We start from the raw sequence: 14,970 nt of genomic DNA on the forward strand, positions 1-14,970 counted from the left end.
CTGCAAGCAAAATTACGCAAATAGTAATGCTTTAGTGCAATCCACTTCTCTGCATGGATATTAATAACGTATTCTCGTTCTCCAGAAATTGTCACTCAAGGACATATTAGTATTATTCATATATGAATACAGATTATTTGGCGATTAGTAGCGGTCACTGAATGCCAGTGTTCGAGCATGCACTGAAAAGTGATGGCAAATATTTATAACTCTGTGAATTAAGTTTGTTCGCACTGCCTAGATAAATTTTGTAGGCAGGCATGCACTCGTTCGTCATATGTTAATTTGAGCTCCCGTTTCTTTTTTCATGACTGAGAGCGCGAAACCACGGTTATGGTTTGCAAGCAGCCGGGGCAGAGTGCGGGAGGCAAGACCTGTTGGTTTAATTTCGGGATCTGCCCATTTTACGTTCTTTACACATCTGGAATATTCCAGCCGCAGCTAGTAAAACTATGCCGTCCTGTCCGCTTTAGGTCGCATCAATTCAAAGTATTACAACTCTATTCTATATCTTTTGGGACGTCATTATTTGGTGCTGTAGGTTCTATAGGTACGCTTAGCTACTATAAGAGGGTACCCCAAACGTTCCTCGATATTTTGGATGCCAGTACATTTTTTTCATCACGTTTGACAATTTCGACTTTCGTCATATTTTAAAGACTTCATTTCTGATGTGTATTAAATCGTCCCTTTTAGTAGAAACTCTTATACTCAAAGTGGGTCTTCCAGAAACCAGGGTAAATATTTCCCATAAAAAGAAACCATTGCCATATTTATCCAATGTGCGGGCTACTGGCAGTAACTGGCTCCCATACATAAGAAATCGTTGTAGTACCAACCTTATAATAGTGTGTATTTAAGCGATAGGTGGCGCATTACAAGTGATGCGTGCATTATTTCCCTGACGAACGCTTTCCTCTTATGCCATGGCGATCTTTCCACAGAAAGTGGAACCGTTATTCAGAATCACCACGTATTTAATGGCGATACCCACAGCGCGTGAGTTTGTAGAGCCGCACAACGCACCACAGAGCAATATGGGATGTGCATCAAATTTTGGCAAAGAACGCGTCCCGTAACTACTCCATTCAATGTCCGCTAGATTATGCAATATCTCACTTTTTACAAGGAAATAATAATAAGCGAACTCAAATATTTTGTTGTTAGGTTAACACGTGGTCAGAAATGTGACACACACATAAGAAGCTTCGCTACCATGCACTGCACTGCGCAAACTGTTCTACCTTAAACGATGCCTAAGTCCTGTTAGCTCCGCCCTCCAAACCCCTAGCTTAAGTGACCTTCGTGAGAGCTGTTTTAGAGTAAGCTAACACAGTATGGGGGTTTTGGCATTCCGAAGACTAAGATTACAAGAAACGACTAGAAACTACTCTGCATACGGCTGTTAGGTTTATTCGCAACAATGTAAACTTACGTATTCCCCTTCTGATCTGTTCGTTGCCTAGCTTTGACCTTACGATGTTAGAAACTGGAGCGATGCAGTCTGACCAACATTTCCGTTCAAAATTCTGCATAATAATTACAAGATGGACCACTCTAAACATGTCTTTCTTATCCACATTCACATGAAAGCCGACATGAGCATCATAATATAATGGTAAAATATTCTCACAGGGTCGACGTATTTAAACACAAGTTATTTCCACCTGCAATATGGAAGTGGAACCAATTAGATCACGATATATCTAACAGTGATGCTCTGTCTGAAACGCATGCGGATATAGAGGCAATGAATTTAAACAAACGACCTGCACAATCGCCCATTTCAACACACTTACAATGTCACTGTGAAGGACTGTCTTGAATCATGTTGTTGCCTTCCTTTTCTTGTAGTGCCTGTTTTATTCCTTCCTGTGTATCTTAAATTTTATTGTGCACTTTCTTCCTCTGTGTTGAACTTAGTGTGCCTATTAAAGAAGTGAACACTTCCCCGTCATTTATGTCACTTGCATAAAAGGCTGGAAAAAACCAGATGAGCAAATATGTGTCGAACATTTATTTGCCACTGCATACGTCTATAATAAAGGAAGTATTTCATCGCATGAGGTGATTCATAAAATGAAAAGAACAGCAGGTGCAAGTGGGAAAACAATAAAAAAACCTGTAGAGAACGTTTCGGCAAGGGTCTGGCATTTATCAACAGTAGGATTTCAAGTGTGCGATTCCAATCTCATTCATGATGAAAGCTGGATCGTGGCCGGCCGGAACCTCAAAATTAAACATCGCTTTTTGCTTTTCCATGTGCGCCTGCAGTTCTTCATATATATATATATATATATATATATATATATATATATATATATATATATATATATATATATATATATATTGCCACGTGGAGTGACATGTGAAGAACACAGTAGCAATACTGTGAAAGACGAAACTAACTTTTATTGGGCGAGCCTGTGCCCACAAAAGCAGGATACACTTAAAGAACGGCGACAACGGCAAACACAATCGGCGATCATCAAACTCTGATCAGCGGGTCAAGCACGTCGGCTTTTATAGATTAGTCGTCGAACCTTCCAGAGTAACCGCTGCGACCTGCATGCCTTGCACAAAGTTCTACACCATTCGCGTCGCGCATACATGCAATCAGATTACACAAGGTTCGGCGACAAAAGACAGCGGATAGAATCATTGATAACATTCTAGAAACTTTCGATACATGTAGACGCGTCCTGCACTGAGCGATAACATTTCTTAGACGTTAAAAGCGCTGACCCGTCAAAGACAAAGGAGTTCATGTGTCAATATATATTAGAACGTATCTCGATGACTCCGAGGCGATACGCAAACAAAGAGAAGGGCACAAGCACGAATGTGTGGTTTAGTGATAATTAGGCTGAGGGGCTAGTTTTCGTCAGAGTGAGCGTGACGTCCCTGCGACGAAGTGTGAGCTTCCAGTCAGAGAGTCAGTGAACCCGACATTTCGGACGCCTCTCGTCTTCCCCTGCGTAATGAGCTGGCTTCTCAAACGGCAGTGACTTGAAGGTGTTCGCATACCGCTCCCCTAATAAGGAAAACCAGCACGCGCCACACGCCTTGAATCCGTAGTCCTATATTTTTTTTATTGCGACAGCGTGCCTTCTGGCATAAAGAAATATTTAAACGTGTAGATACACTCCGGATTCGCGGAGGAAGTCCAGCAATATCCGGTGGTGGGGCCCCAAGATCCAACTTTCTACATCTGGCGGCCGACCTGGGGGTGGTCCACATCGAAGCAGGTGTTTCTGGCGGAGGGCATGTAGAGAAGGACAAGTCCAGAGGAGGTGCCCAGTGTCCACCTCGCAGACAGGAGCGGGACAGAAGGGGCAGGAATCGCTGATGGAGGCACGGTACTGTGCCGAACATGACCAGGTTACCGCAGGGGTGATGGCGACACGCAGGCGTAACCTTCGTACCAAGACCTCTTCCCAGCGCCCTAGGCCGCCAGAGAGGTCGGTGCCACACGGTGGGAGGAGTGTTTGCGTGGTGCGCCAAAGGTGTTCTTTTTCTGTGAGGAGCCTTGTCTCCGGAGAGGTGGGGGCCAGTTGAAGTGGACGTGAAGGTTTGTTATGGCTCGCTGCATTCACTAAAGCTTGTGTAGCATGCGCATATATGGCCATCCCAGAGCATTATATTGCCATATGGACTCATGTGACCATATAGAATAAACTTGACGTGCGGATATCTCGGGCTTTTCCAACCAGGAAAGCTTCTCGAGGAAGGTACAGACTTTTGGTTCTCCTGACGCTGAGCTGTAACGTTCGTGGACATGTAACGGCACCTTGTTTCTAAGACACAATACGCATGCGCGCGAGTTCATGTTGAGCCGCATCAGCGTTGCACTAAACTTATTCAGGCATTTAGGACACGTCAAAGCAAGGGCGTGTATTTATTTTCCGCCTCTGTGTAGAGGAAGTATGGCTAGCCGACACGGTGATTCTCACGTGGAGGCTACACCAGTAATCCCATTAATGCGGCCAAGGTGTTCTCATAACAGTTACCCATAAAAAGTAACTTATTTGGGCATATATATCCACAATAATATATATATATATATATATATATATACATATATATATATATATATATATATATATATATATATATATATATATATATATATATATATATATATTGTTACGGGGAAGGAAGACGCGCGCGTCTATTTGCAGATGGCTTTTAATGGCTGAGCGAACAAGCGTAGAGCAGCGATAATGCTAAACTCTTCGTCGTGTCCTCCGCCACTATCATCGTACTCCTCTTTCCACATTACCGACTGTGACATCACCCCCGTCGGAAAAAGCACATTATTGGTGCGGCTCAACGGTCTGAGAAAGGTAGCGTTTGAGGAGACTGGACGTGGATGATGTCAGAGAGAGGTGAAGGCACCGTGGCATTCAGCGGAGACACTTCATATGTCACAGGGGTCACCTGGCGAAGAATGCGGTAACGGCCATAGTACCGTGAGAGGAATTTCTCCGAAAGACCAACACGCCGAGTTGGATACCAAACTAGCACAAAAGCACCTGGTTCGTAGTGCACGTCGAGATGGCGCTGGTCGTAACGGCACTTCTGGCGTGTCTGTGAAACAGCAAGACAAATGCGGGCAATCTGGCGTGCTTGGGTCACTGTGGCTATGATATCCCGAGTATACACTGTCGGCGAGGCGAGTCTGGTGGAAAGGAGAGTCTCGAAAGGCAAAGTCGGCTCACAGCCGAAGAGAAGCCAGAAGGGCGAATAGGCAGATGTGTCGTGGCGCGAGGAATTACAGGCGAACGTGACAAATGGTAGAGCAATGTCCCAGTTGCGATGATCGGAGGAAACATACATTGCTGACATGCCAGTTAATGGGCGGTTCAGGCGTTCGGTAAGACCGTTAGTTAGAGGATGGTAACCGGTAGTAATTTTGTGTTTAGTAGCACATGATCGAAGTAGGTCGTCCATGACTTCGGCAAGAAAGTACCTGCCGCGAGTGGGGAGAAGTTGACGAGGTGCACCGTGGTGCAAGATAACGTCGTAAGGCAAGAAATCAGCGACGTCTGTGTCACAGCCGGTCGGTAGGGCTCTAGTAATAGCATAGCGAGTTGTATAGTCCGTAGCGACGGCAATCCACCTATTTCCGTCATTTGAATAGGCAATGGTCCGAGAAGATCAACGCCAACGCGAAAAAAAGGGTCGGCCATTATATTCAAAGGCTGCAGCGGTCCGGCAGGAGGCACAGCTGGTCTTTTCCGGCGTTGACACGACTCACACGCGGCAACATAGCGCCTGACGGAGCGGTTCAGACGGGGCCAGAAAAACCACCACCAAATTCGGTCATAAGTCCCCGTGACGCCAAGGTGTCCAGCTGGCGGAACGTCGTGCAGCTGCTGCAGTACAATCTGTCATAGATGAGACGGAATGACGGTTAGGAGCTCGGGCCCGTCGGGGTGCATGTTGCAGCGATACAGGATGCCATTTTGTACTACGAACATGCGAAGCGATGGGTCAGACGGATCAGAGAGCAAGCGTTCGATAATGGGGCGTAATGACTCATCGCGTCGTTGTTCAACGCCAATGTCTTGCAAGGCAGAGAGCGAAAGAACGCAGATCGGGGCAACATCCACGAAACCGTCCGGTACATCGACGGGATGACGAGACAGGCAGTCGGCGTCCTGATGTAGACAAGCCCACTTCTAGGCCAGAGTGTATGTGTATTTTTGCAGCCTTAGGGCCCAGCGACCGAGGCGTCCGGTGGGATCCTTGATGGAGGAAAGCCAACAAAGAGCGTCGTGGTCGGTTGCGACTCTTAATGGTCGATCATATATGTAGGATCGGAACTTGCCCACCGCCCAAATGAGGGCGATACACTCGAACTCAGTAATCGAGTAATTGCGCTTTGCAGGAGAGAGGAGACGGCTGGCGTAAGCGATGACGCGGTCATGCCCGCATTGGTGTTGAGCTAAATCTGCGCCACTGGCGTCAGTGCGGATATCTGTCGGAGCGGAGGCGCATAAATGGGCGAGAACAGGAGGTGTGGTGAGCAGCGTGATGAGCTGCGAGAAAGCAGACGCTTGTTCAGAGCCCCAAAAGAAAGGAACGCCTTTCTTGAGGAGGTCAGTCAGAGGACGGGCCACCTGGACAAAATTTTCCACAAACCTCCGAAAGTAAGAGCGAAGACCAATAAAGCTGCGAACATCTTTTGCACAAGTTGGTACCGGGAAATTCTGCACAGCCTGAACTTTAGCGGGGTTGGGGCGAACGGCTGACGAATCAACTAGGTGTCCGAGCATGGTTATTTGGCGGTGACTGAAGTGGCACTTGGGCGAGTTCAGCTGCAAGCCAGTGGTGCGCAAAATAGAAACAACAGATTAAAATCTTTCAAGGTGAGTCGCAAAAGTTGAAGAGAATATGATGACGTCATCCAAGAAGCACAAACAGATGGACCATTTCAAACGACGCAAGAGCATGTCCATCATCCATTCAAAGGTCGCCGGGGCATGGCACAAGCCAAAAGGCGTTACCCGCAACTGATATAGACCGTCTGGTTTGACGAATGCGGTCTTTTCACGGTCCATTTCATCCACGGCAATTTGCCAATATCCAGAGCGATTGTCTATAGATGAAAAATAAGTAGCACCGTGGAGACAAACCAGAGCATCGTCAATGCGGGGAAGTGGATATACATCTTTCTTGGTGATCGTGTTTAGATGACGATAGTCAACGCAGAATTGCCAGATGTTACCCTTCTTTTTGACGAGAACAACAGGGGACGCCGACGGGCTGGAAGAGTGTTCAATAATCCCTTTGGCAAGCACCTTGCAACCTCGCGCTGGATAACTCGTCGCTCAGAGGGCGACACCCGGTTAGGCGTCGGCGAACAGGTGCTGGATCGCCGGTATTTATACGATGCTTCACGACCGTAGTTTTACACAAAGGGCGATCGTTCAGGTCGAAAATATCGGAGTAGGACTCCAGGAGGCCATGGAGCTCTGCGGCATGTTGGGTTGAGAGCTCCGGTTAAATCATCTTTGTAAAGTCGTCGGTCGGGGGTGATGCAGAAGGCGCAGAATCAGCATTAGTCGAAGATGGCACAACAGATAGAGCGGGAATGTGGCACTCGTCCGTTGGTGACAACGTGGCAAGAGACATGCTTCCAGGATGGGAAGACATGTCTGATTGTCCGCAACATAAACGATGGTGTGCGGGATAGAGACATTGTGAGAAAGCAGAACTGAAGTCGCGGGAGCAAGGACATAGTCTCCGTCAGATACAGGTGGACAGGCTAAGACAGGGATGCAGGCAACTGCAAGAGATGGCAGGCGTATAAAATCGGCGGAACAAAGCTGAGTTGGAGCTTGAGCAGGAAGGTCAACGGGAACAGTTTGGGGTAGGTCAAGTTGTACAACACCGGCGGAACAGTCAATCAGAGCAGAATGGGTGGCCGAAAAGTCGAGTCCGAGGATAACATTGTGAGAGCAACGTTTGAGCACACTAAGCAAAACGGACGTGTGGCAACCGGCCGACACTGACATGAGCAGTACATATTCCAAGCACAGCCGGAGTTCCACTGTCGGCGACATGGAGCAGTGGAGTCGCAGCAGGAGTAAGTACTTTCTTCAAGCGCGTTCGAAGCTCTGCACTCATGATGGAAATTTGGGCTCCAGTGTCGACGAGGGCTGTAACGGGTAAACCATCCACGTCCACGTCCACAAGGTTCCGATTAGTAGGCAGGATCAGCAGATGAGTTTCAGGCCGGGGTTCTAGAGCAGCGTCACCTCCAGGAGATGCGCTAGTTAGTTTCCCGTCGGAGAGCGGCGACGGTAAGCAGGGGATGGAAAGCGACGCAGTTGGGGCGAATGGGAGTGGCGACTATGTGGTGATGGCGAGCGGCGGGTCGCAGTAGCTCGAGCGTTGTCAGGTGCCTCTTCAAGCTCGGTGGAGAATGATGGCGGGCGAGGATTCAGTGGGTAGCGGCGGTAGGCGGGAAAGTTGGTCGAGAGTGGGCTGGCCAGGACCTTCGACAGTGGCGAGAGATGTGGCCCACACGTCCACAGTAAAAGCAGATGGGTCTATCGTCATGTGTGCGCCATTCGGCCGGGTTGCGATAGCTCGGATATGGACCGTATTGGCTCCGGTGAACAGGGCCAGAGGCAGAAGACGAAGCAATGTCAGGACGGCTGGTGGAGCAGATGGACGGAAGACCCACGTTGGCAAATTCTTGGCGAATGACCGACTGAATGAGAGACACAAGCGGCCGGGGATAGTCAAAGCACTGCCTCACTGATGTGGCAAGAGACGCTGCTTCGATTTCTTGCCGAACGATACGTACGAGGTTCTCGCAGGAGGTGGGCTCACGCGGTGGACAAATGTCTTCGCACGTCGATGAAGCTACGGTATTAGGTAGACGCGTAAACTGTCGAACTATGCGGCGACTCTGCGCGTCTTCAAAGTGGCGACATTCGCTAATGATCTCATTTAGTGTTGTTAAGTTCTTGTAAACAATCAGGTTAACCGCGTCGTCCGCGATGCCTTTTAATACGTGGCCGACCTTGTTTGCCTCTGCCATATTGTTATCCACTTTGCGGCAAAGAGCGAGGACGTCCTGGATATACGCCACGTAAGATTCAGTGGACATCTGTACACGGGTCCCAAGGTCCTTCTTCGCGCACGTTGGCGGCCGACCTGCTTGCCGAACAAATCTCTAAGCTTCTGTTTGCACTGGTCCCGACTCGTAATCTTTTCTTCGTGTGTTTCGAACCAGACCCGTGCTGTTTTCTTGAGGTAGAATTTTATATTGGCCAGCATAGGCGTGTTATCTCACCTGTTGTGTGCGCTGACCCGCTCGTAATTTTGCAACCAGTCATCGATGTTAACGTTTTCGATCCCGGAAAACATGCCAGGGTCGTGAGGCTGGGCCAGGATGACCGTCGGTGGCGACGACGGGGCCATGGTTGAACTCTCTCATTCGGATGACATGGCAGCCAGGTTACGTCCGCTGCGGAGCTCCTTCTTGCGCAAGTTATTACCCCGCACCTCCAGCAATGAAGTTACGGGAAGAAAGAACCGTGCGTCTGTTTACAGATGGCTTTTAGTGGCTGAGCCAACAAGCGTAGAGCAGCGATTATGCTAAACTCGTCTTCGTCGTTCCTAAGGCCACCATCATCGTCCTGCTCTTTCCACATTACCGACTGTGACAATATGTATTTTCACGATGCCTCGAAAATCCCGCAAGGCAGCGTTAGTACATGAGAGGTGGTATGTGGATTGAGTTAACCAGAGAGAGATTGGACGGCGTTTTGAAGGGGCGTGTCCAGGTTTGTGGTAGTTAGTTTCGAAGCGAAACGACCTAGTTTCGCGTGCTGTGGAGGTAGTTGTTAGATGGCTAGAAATGGTTTTGAGCGCTAAGTAATAAACGAAATATGAACACCCATACTTATTTTCTATGATAGAGAGAGATAGAAATTTATTTACGGAAATACAGAGAGGGTCGGCCTGAGCTATAACTTGCCTTGGCCTGCTTTTCTGCACTACAGAAACGGGACGGAGATGAAAAAAGCTGATTAATGATGATGATCATGATGATGTGATGAAATGAGGAGATGGATATATACAAGTTCACGAAGTTCTAATATGTCTAAAGCCGTTTGTCAAGCCCATTGACTTGTAGAAAAGCTATAGCGGCAATTATTAGGGACGCGATGTTTGTATTAGGCCAAAAACCTCAAATAAATTTGTCTGACAGCTGCCTCTCATTAACGTTTGCAGTGGAAGAGGCCAGTTTCTGTCGTTTTTGCGCGTACGTGCAAGATTTGGCCTACATTTTTTTTTGTAGTAAAGGAGTCAATAAACTCACTGACGGATCTCCTACATTCATTCGTTGCACGTCCTGCAGCAGTTGTCTTCACCTAACGTTTGTGTCAAGGAGCTCCCTTTCCTCACCATGCTAGTTGGCGGTTGTGGAGCCTCATGGCAGTGACCAACTCCAAGCGTACGTTCAGGTTAGCTGGTTTCGCCGCCCAGACTCACGTCGCATCCGTCAAACACGCAGACTGGACTTTATTTAGGTGGTATTTCGATACGGACTGTCAGATTACGACACCTCTTTCCGGAATAGAGGATATTATTACATCTATAGCAGAACCGTCATAAAAACTGCTTTGTTGCGGTCGTATGCTAGTCCTTATATATACGTCAGAAGTACGTTCAAAATGTTAGGCACGTATGACTAGGAATAGGAAATCTAAGAGCCTTTGCGAGAACATAAAGTATGATTTTTTTTATTTGTAGTGTGTTTAATTGTTCCCAACACCTCCTGCAATAGCATTTGAATATCATGAAGATGTTGTGCATCAACGGTTGACAAAACACGATTGTATTGTCATTCAATTTCGTACACAAATTAATCGATATTGCTTATAGCTTACGCGTACATTCTTCTCTGATTTCGCGTACTAGATGACACTCATTACGCCTTTATTTTTATGAACCTATGAGAACAGTACTTAAAATGCTTAATGCCCTTCAATATTCCCCCAATACGAAACATTTTCTCGCAAGCACTTCGTCGGCAATGTTTATAGAATATCTCTTAAGCCTTTGCTGCGATTGTGAGGTCTCACAAACGCCTCGGGAGAAACACTATGCCACGTTTCGATTCTGCCATGTCTGGAATTTCGCCTGGTAGAAGTGCAGAGATATGAACGTTGCAGGCAACGATTATCAGTTATAAGCCCTAGAAGCATCATAACGACATAATGAGTGCCTCGAAAAATATCTTGCCAGTGGAGGTGTTCGAGTATTACATATTTTAAATATGAACCGAATAGTCTTAACTTTTCTGTCTGTACTTGATTCCATAATTCACGGTTCTAAATTGTTCAATATTAGTGGCTGTTAGAGAATAAACAATGAAAACAAGATCTCGGAGTGATAGGACCGACGGGGACCCATCCAGCGGGGCCTATTGCGAACGAGTCTTCTGCACCAAAGTCCCCGTTGCTGCAAAGAGGCACAAGTTCTCGTATCATAGCAGGGAGCAGGTAACATATTCACAATGACCTTCGTTCAAGGATGTCCCGACTTTAGGCAGCAAACGAATTTGTTTCGTTAAGGTAGAACAATTTTTCTTTCGTTTTCAATATTTTATCCACGTTCCGCTTTTAATTCACCTCTATTGCTGCAGCTGCGCACTTAGTTCCTGCAACGAGCAGGACATTGTACGTCTATGTGCTGACGTATTTTGATAAGAAAGCATCAAATGGCTCACTTGGCGAGAAAGTCGGTGTCTGTATCAGCGAAACGTCATCTGAATTCTCACTGGTGGCAATGCCACGTGACGTGCACACATCGACGGAGCAGAGGGGGCCAAAGGGAACGCCTATGGCCGCACTGGCACGCCAGGTGTTTTTCAGGGGCTAGGGGAGGAGGACATCGCCGCGATGCCCACCTCACCCTCACTCTCGTCTTCGAAAGCCTGTGTTATAACTTTGAAATAACTTGGAAAAGAAAAACATCGGTGGTAGAGAGCTTCGCACCTATACGACCGAACGCCCAGAAGCCGAGTGTTTTGCTCACTGGACTAAAGCAGTGCCTACTACAGAGCAGGGTTGGGGGCTCTGCTTTATGACGTGCTGCTTGGAACGACATTTGTATACATAGTATGCACGTGACGTCACATCCGCTACTGTTGTCTGGTTCCGCTACCTTCCGCCATCTTGGGCAACCTTATCAACAGGCGCGCGCATAGGCCTATAGGTTCCCCAACCTGGCGCCGCCGTAAACCGGAAGTCGCACAGTATCCTTGAATGACGTACGTGCATACTATGTATTGACAAGCAGGTCGTGACGAACGCGGTGACGTCAAAATCACCACTGCTTATGGTGGTCGGGCAAGTTAGCATCACTTTATTGATCGAAGTGCACCGGCCGTGGGTGATCTAGGAGGCGTTAGCCAAGCGTCTCAACGCGCTCGCTTGCCCGTGAGGAGTTGATAACTCAAAAGATCGCTCAGCGACATTGAAGTGAACATTAATGCTTTCGCATTCTCAACTCATAAGTGCACAGGTGTCCTCTGGTGTTCTTTTTCTAATTCGCTGTTTTTATGTGGCCCTGAAACACTATGCTGTTATCGTTTACAAGCTACTCCGTCGAACGGACAAGCAGCTGTGAACATAACTATATTGGTACGGAAGGATGAAAGAAGACAGAGGAAGAAAAAGATCGCGAGACCCTGGCTGCTGCGTATTGTTGGTGGTCAGCCATCTTAACTACTCTGACTCATCCTGTATATATATACATATATATATATATATATATATATATATATATATTAAATACAGTCTTTATATACTCCCAACATCCATAGCATATTGGTGGAGGTGCCGGGTACATCGGCTGGAAAGGGAGCTTCGCAGTGGACGTCGCATCACTGTCCGCACCTTGAATGACGGCTTGTATCAAATGACACTACCCCGTTGCAATGCCCCGGGCTGACAGAGGCCGAAATAGTGGGCGCGAGCGGAGATATTTGGTACTCTTGCACAGATGTCACGCGGGCCGCTGTCATGTTACCGGGAAGAACATGTGCATCAGACCCAAAGTTATGAACGGGAAGCCAAGTGGAATTATCGGCGATGGTTATAACGGCACTTGGCAGCGAGACGACACGCTGTACACTGACGTCGACAAGCGCAGAGACGATTTAGTCGCCATCAGCAGCATGGGGTCGAGCGTTAAAAGGTACAGTAGTATCCGCTTGAGGTGGCAACTGGGCGGATTTCGCAAAACAGAGGGAGGGTTGACGTGCATCGGAAACAAAGTGGCTGTCAGAAGCAAAGTTCAACTGCAGGACACCTGTAGCACCGTCTATTAGGGTAGAATGGATCAAAAGAAAGTCCAACCTAAAAAATCTGGTTATGAGGACAGCGCTCAAACACAATAAATAAGAGGGTGGCTTTATGGCTTCCACCTTAATAGGCCTATCATCCGGTATTCCCTAATCGTCCGGGTTATCGAGTTGGAACAACTGAAAACGCGGAAGCAGTGGTTGAGCGGGGCCGGTCCTGACTGAGAGCGGCCTCACAAATCGGGCAGAGAGACGGGAGGCCCAAATTTGCCATCTTCTGCCTGACAACGGCCTGTATAAGCGAGACAGAACATGCGTTGTTTGGGAAATGCTGAGGAGGAACGGCGGGAGACGTGGCTTTGAGTTCGTGAGGAATTAACCTCGTCAAATGTTCTTTTTTTCGTCCGGTCAGAGAAGGTCCATGTGGCTGTTCTCCACACGAAGACGTCGTATTTGGTAGCCGGTTGAACTGCTACGTTATGCGGTGATTTTTGACCAGTTCGAAATTGCGACACTCTGTGATGTTCGCGTCCACCCAGTGATAGTTTTTGTATGTAAGCAGGTTGAATGCGTAGTCTGCTATGCCCTTCAGGATGTCGCCAATCTTGTCTGTGTCATTCGTCTCCTTGTCAACTCGCGGGATCGAATCCCGGCCACGGCGGCCGCATTTCGATGGGGGCGAAATGCGAAAACACCCGTGTGCTTAGATTTAGGTGCACGTTGAAGAATCCCAGGTGGTCAAAATTTCCGGAGTCCTCCACTACGGCGTGCCTCATAATCAGAAAGCAGTTTTGGAACGTAAAACCCCATAATTTAATTATTTTTTACTTTTCTATGTCAACTTTACGACAGAGAGCGACGACCTCATGAATATGCAACACGTAAGATTCTGTGAGCGTTCGAGCACGAGTCGATAGCTCCTTCTTCGCTACGAGCTCTGGGTTAAAGAGCTATCTAAGAGGTCTTGAAGCTTCTGCTTGCAGACGTCGCAACGCGTTATGTCGCCTTTGTAGGTCTCGTACCATCCTAGCGCTGTGTCTCTGAGGTAGAATATCCCATTCACTAGCATTAGCGCTGCGCCCAACCTATTATTTTTGCTTACACGTTCATACCAGGAAATCCAGCCTTCAACGTCCCTACTATCAATGCAATGAAGGTCCCTGGGTCTCGCGGCTGGGACAGCAGGACAGAATTCGGAGTCTGCGGCTCCGGAGGTGGGCGGTCGGTCATTATGGCACATTGGTTGTCGATCATCATGACAGGGCTCACGCGGCCACCGCTGCGGAGCTCTATGTTGGTACCCAGCTCCTCCGCTAAAATGCTGCGATGCGGAGACAAGCAGGAATGTTGTTTATGCAAGGCAAATGCTGAAGGCACCAGCTGACACAAGAAAGTGGCGGCCGAAGCGCCCCAGCAACAGCAGTACTTCTTCGTCATCGTCTCTTGTCTGCATGTCCTGTTCTGCATTGTGACACTATAAATAGGCCTTTTTTAGCAGTCGCCTCTATGCGAACATGAAAGTATTTTAGCTTGATTAGGAAATTATAGATTATTCAACCTGGAAGGCCGTTTCTCTCCAATATTCACATTTGGATAAAGTTAGACACCACTATTTGAACACCCCTTGTTACGCGGGATTAAGCGCCTTCTATAATTCCAGGCTCTTTCAACTAATAATATTTGTTTATTCCAGTATTCAAGTGGCATGAACTTCAGACAACAACACCTGACGCTCCCATGACGTCTGCGAACGACTGTTTGATTGCGTTTAGCAATTTATCTTCAATCCCCTTAGTGAGGACAGTATACTTAACAGGATGCAAGAGGCGACTCAAGGCCAAGTAGATCGGGCGGCTTTCGAAGAGGAGAACTTCTACAAGAAGCACCCTAAGCCAATTGTGAAATTCATCTGATTTTCGGGACTACTCTTCAATAAAGAATATGTTTTCTCAAAGGTGGCAGTTGACAGTGTTGGCGTCGCTTTACGGTTCGCTCTTTTGAGAATGCACGGTGTAAGTAAGCGAGTGAGGGAATGTTTTCGGAAAGTACAGACGCTAACCTTGATGTAAATATTTGAAATTGTATCTCAGCCATGGCCAGATGCAAACCAGCTAAACTTACTACGTTGCCTTGTA

The 14,970-nt window shown here is 47.6% G+C and overlaps 1 protein-coding gene across 1 annotated transcript in view; it reads left to right on the forward strand.

The window, feature by feature from the left end:
- The window catches only part of LOC142586999 (uncharacterized), a 55,271-nt gene extending 40,523 nt beyond the window's left edge, over nt 1-14,748 (forward strand). Inside the window, exon 7 of the mRNA XM_075697867.1 lies at nt 14,529-14,748. Within this exon, the coding sequence (XP_075553982.1) occupies nt 14,529-14,680 (152 nt within the window). The 3' untranslated portion in view covers nt 14,681-14,748. The remainder of the gene's footprint in view (nt 1-14,528) is intronic.
- Nucleotides 14,749-14,970: the final 222 nt, after the last annotated feature.

The sequence above is a fragment of the Dermacentor variabilis genome, chromosome 7 (genome assembly GCF_050947875.1).
Source record: "Dermacentor variabilis isolate Ectoservices chromosome 7, ASM5094787v1, whole genome shotgun sequence".
In the NCBI taxonomy this organism is placed as follows: domain Eukaryota; kingdom Metazoa; phylum Arthropoda; class Arachnida; order Ixodida; family Ixodidae; genus Dermacentor; species Dermacentor variabilis.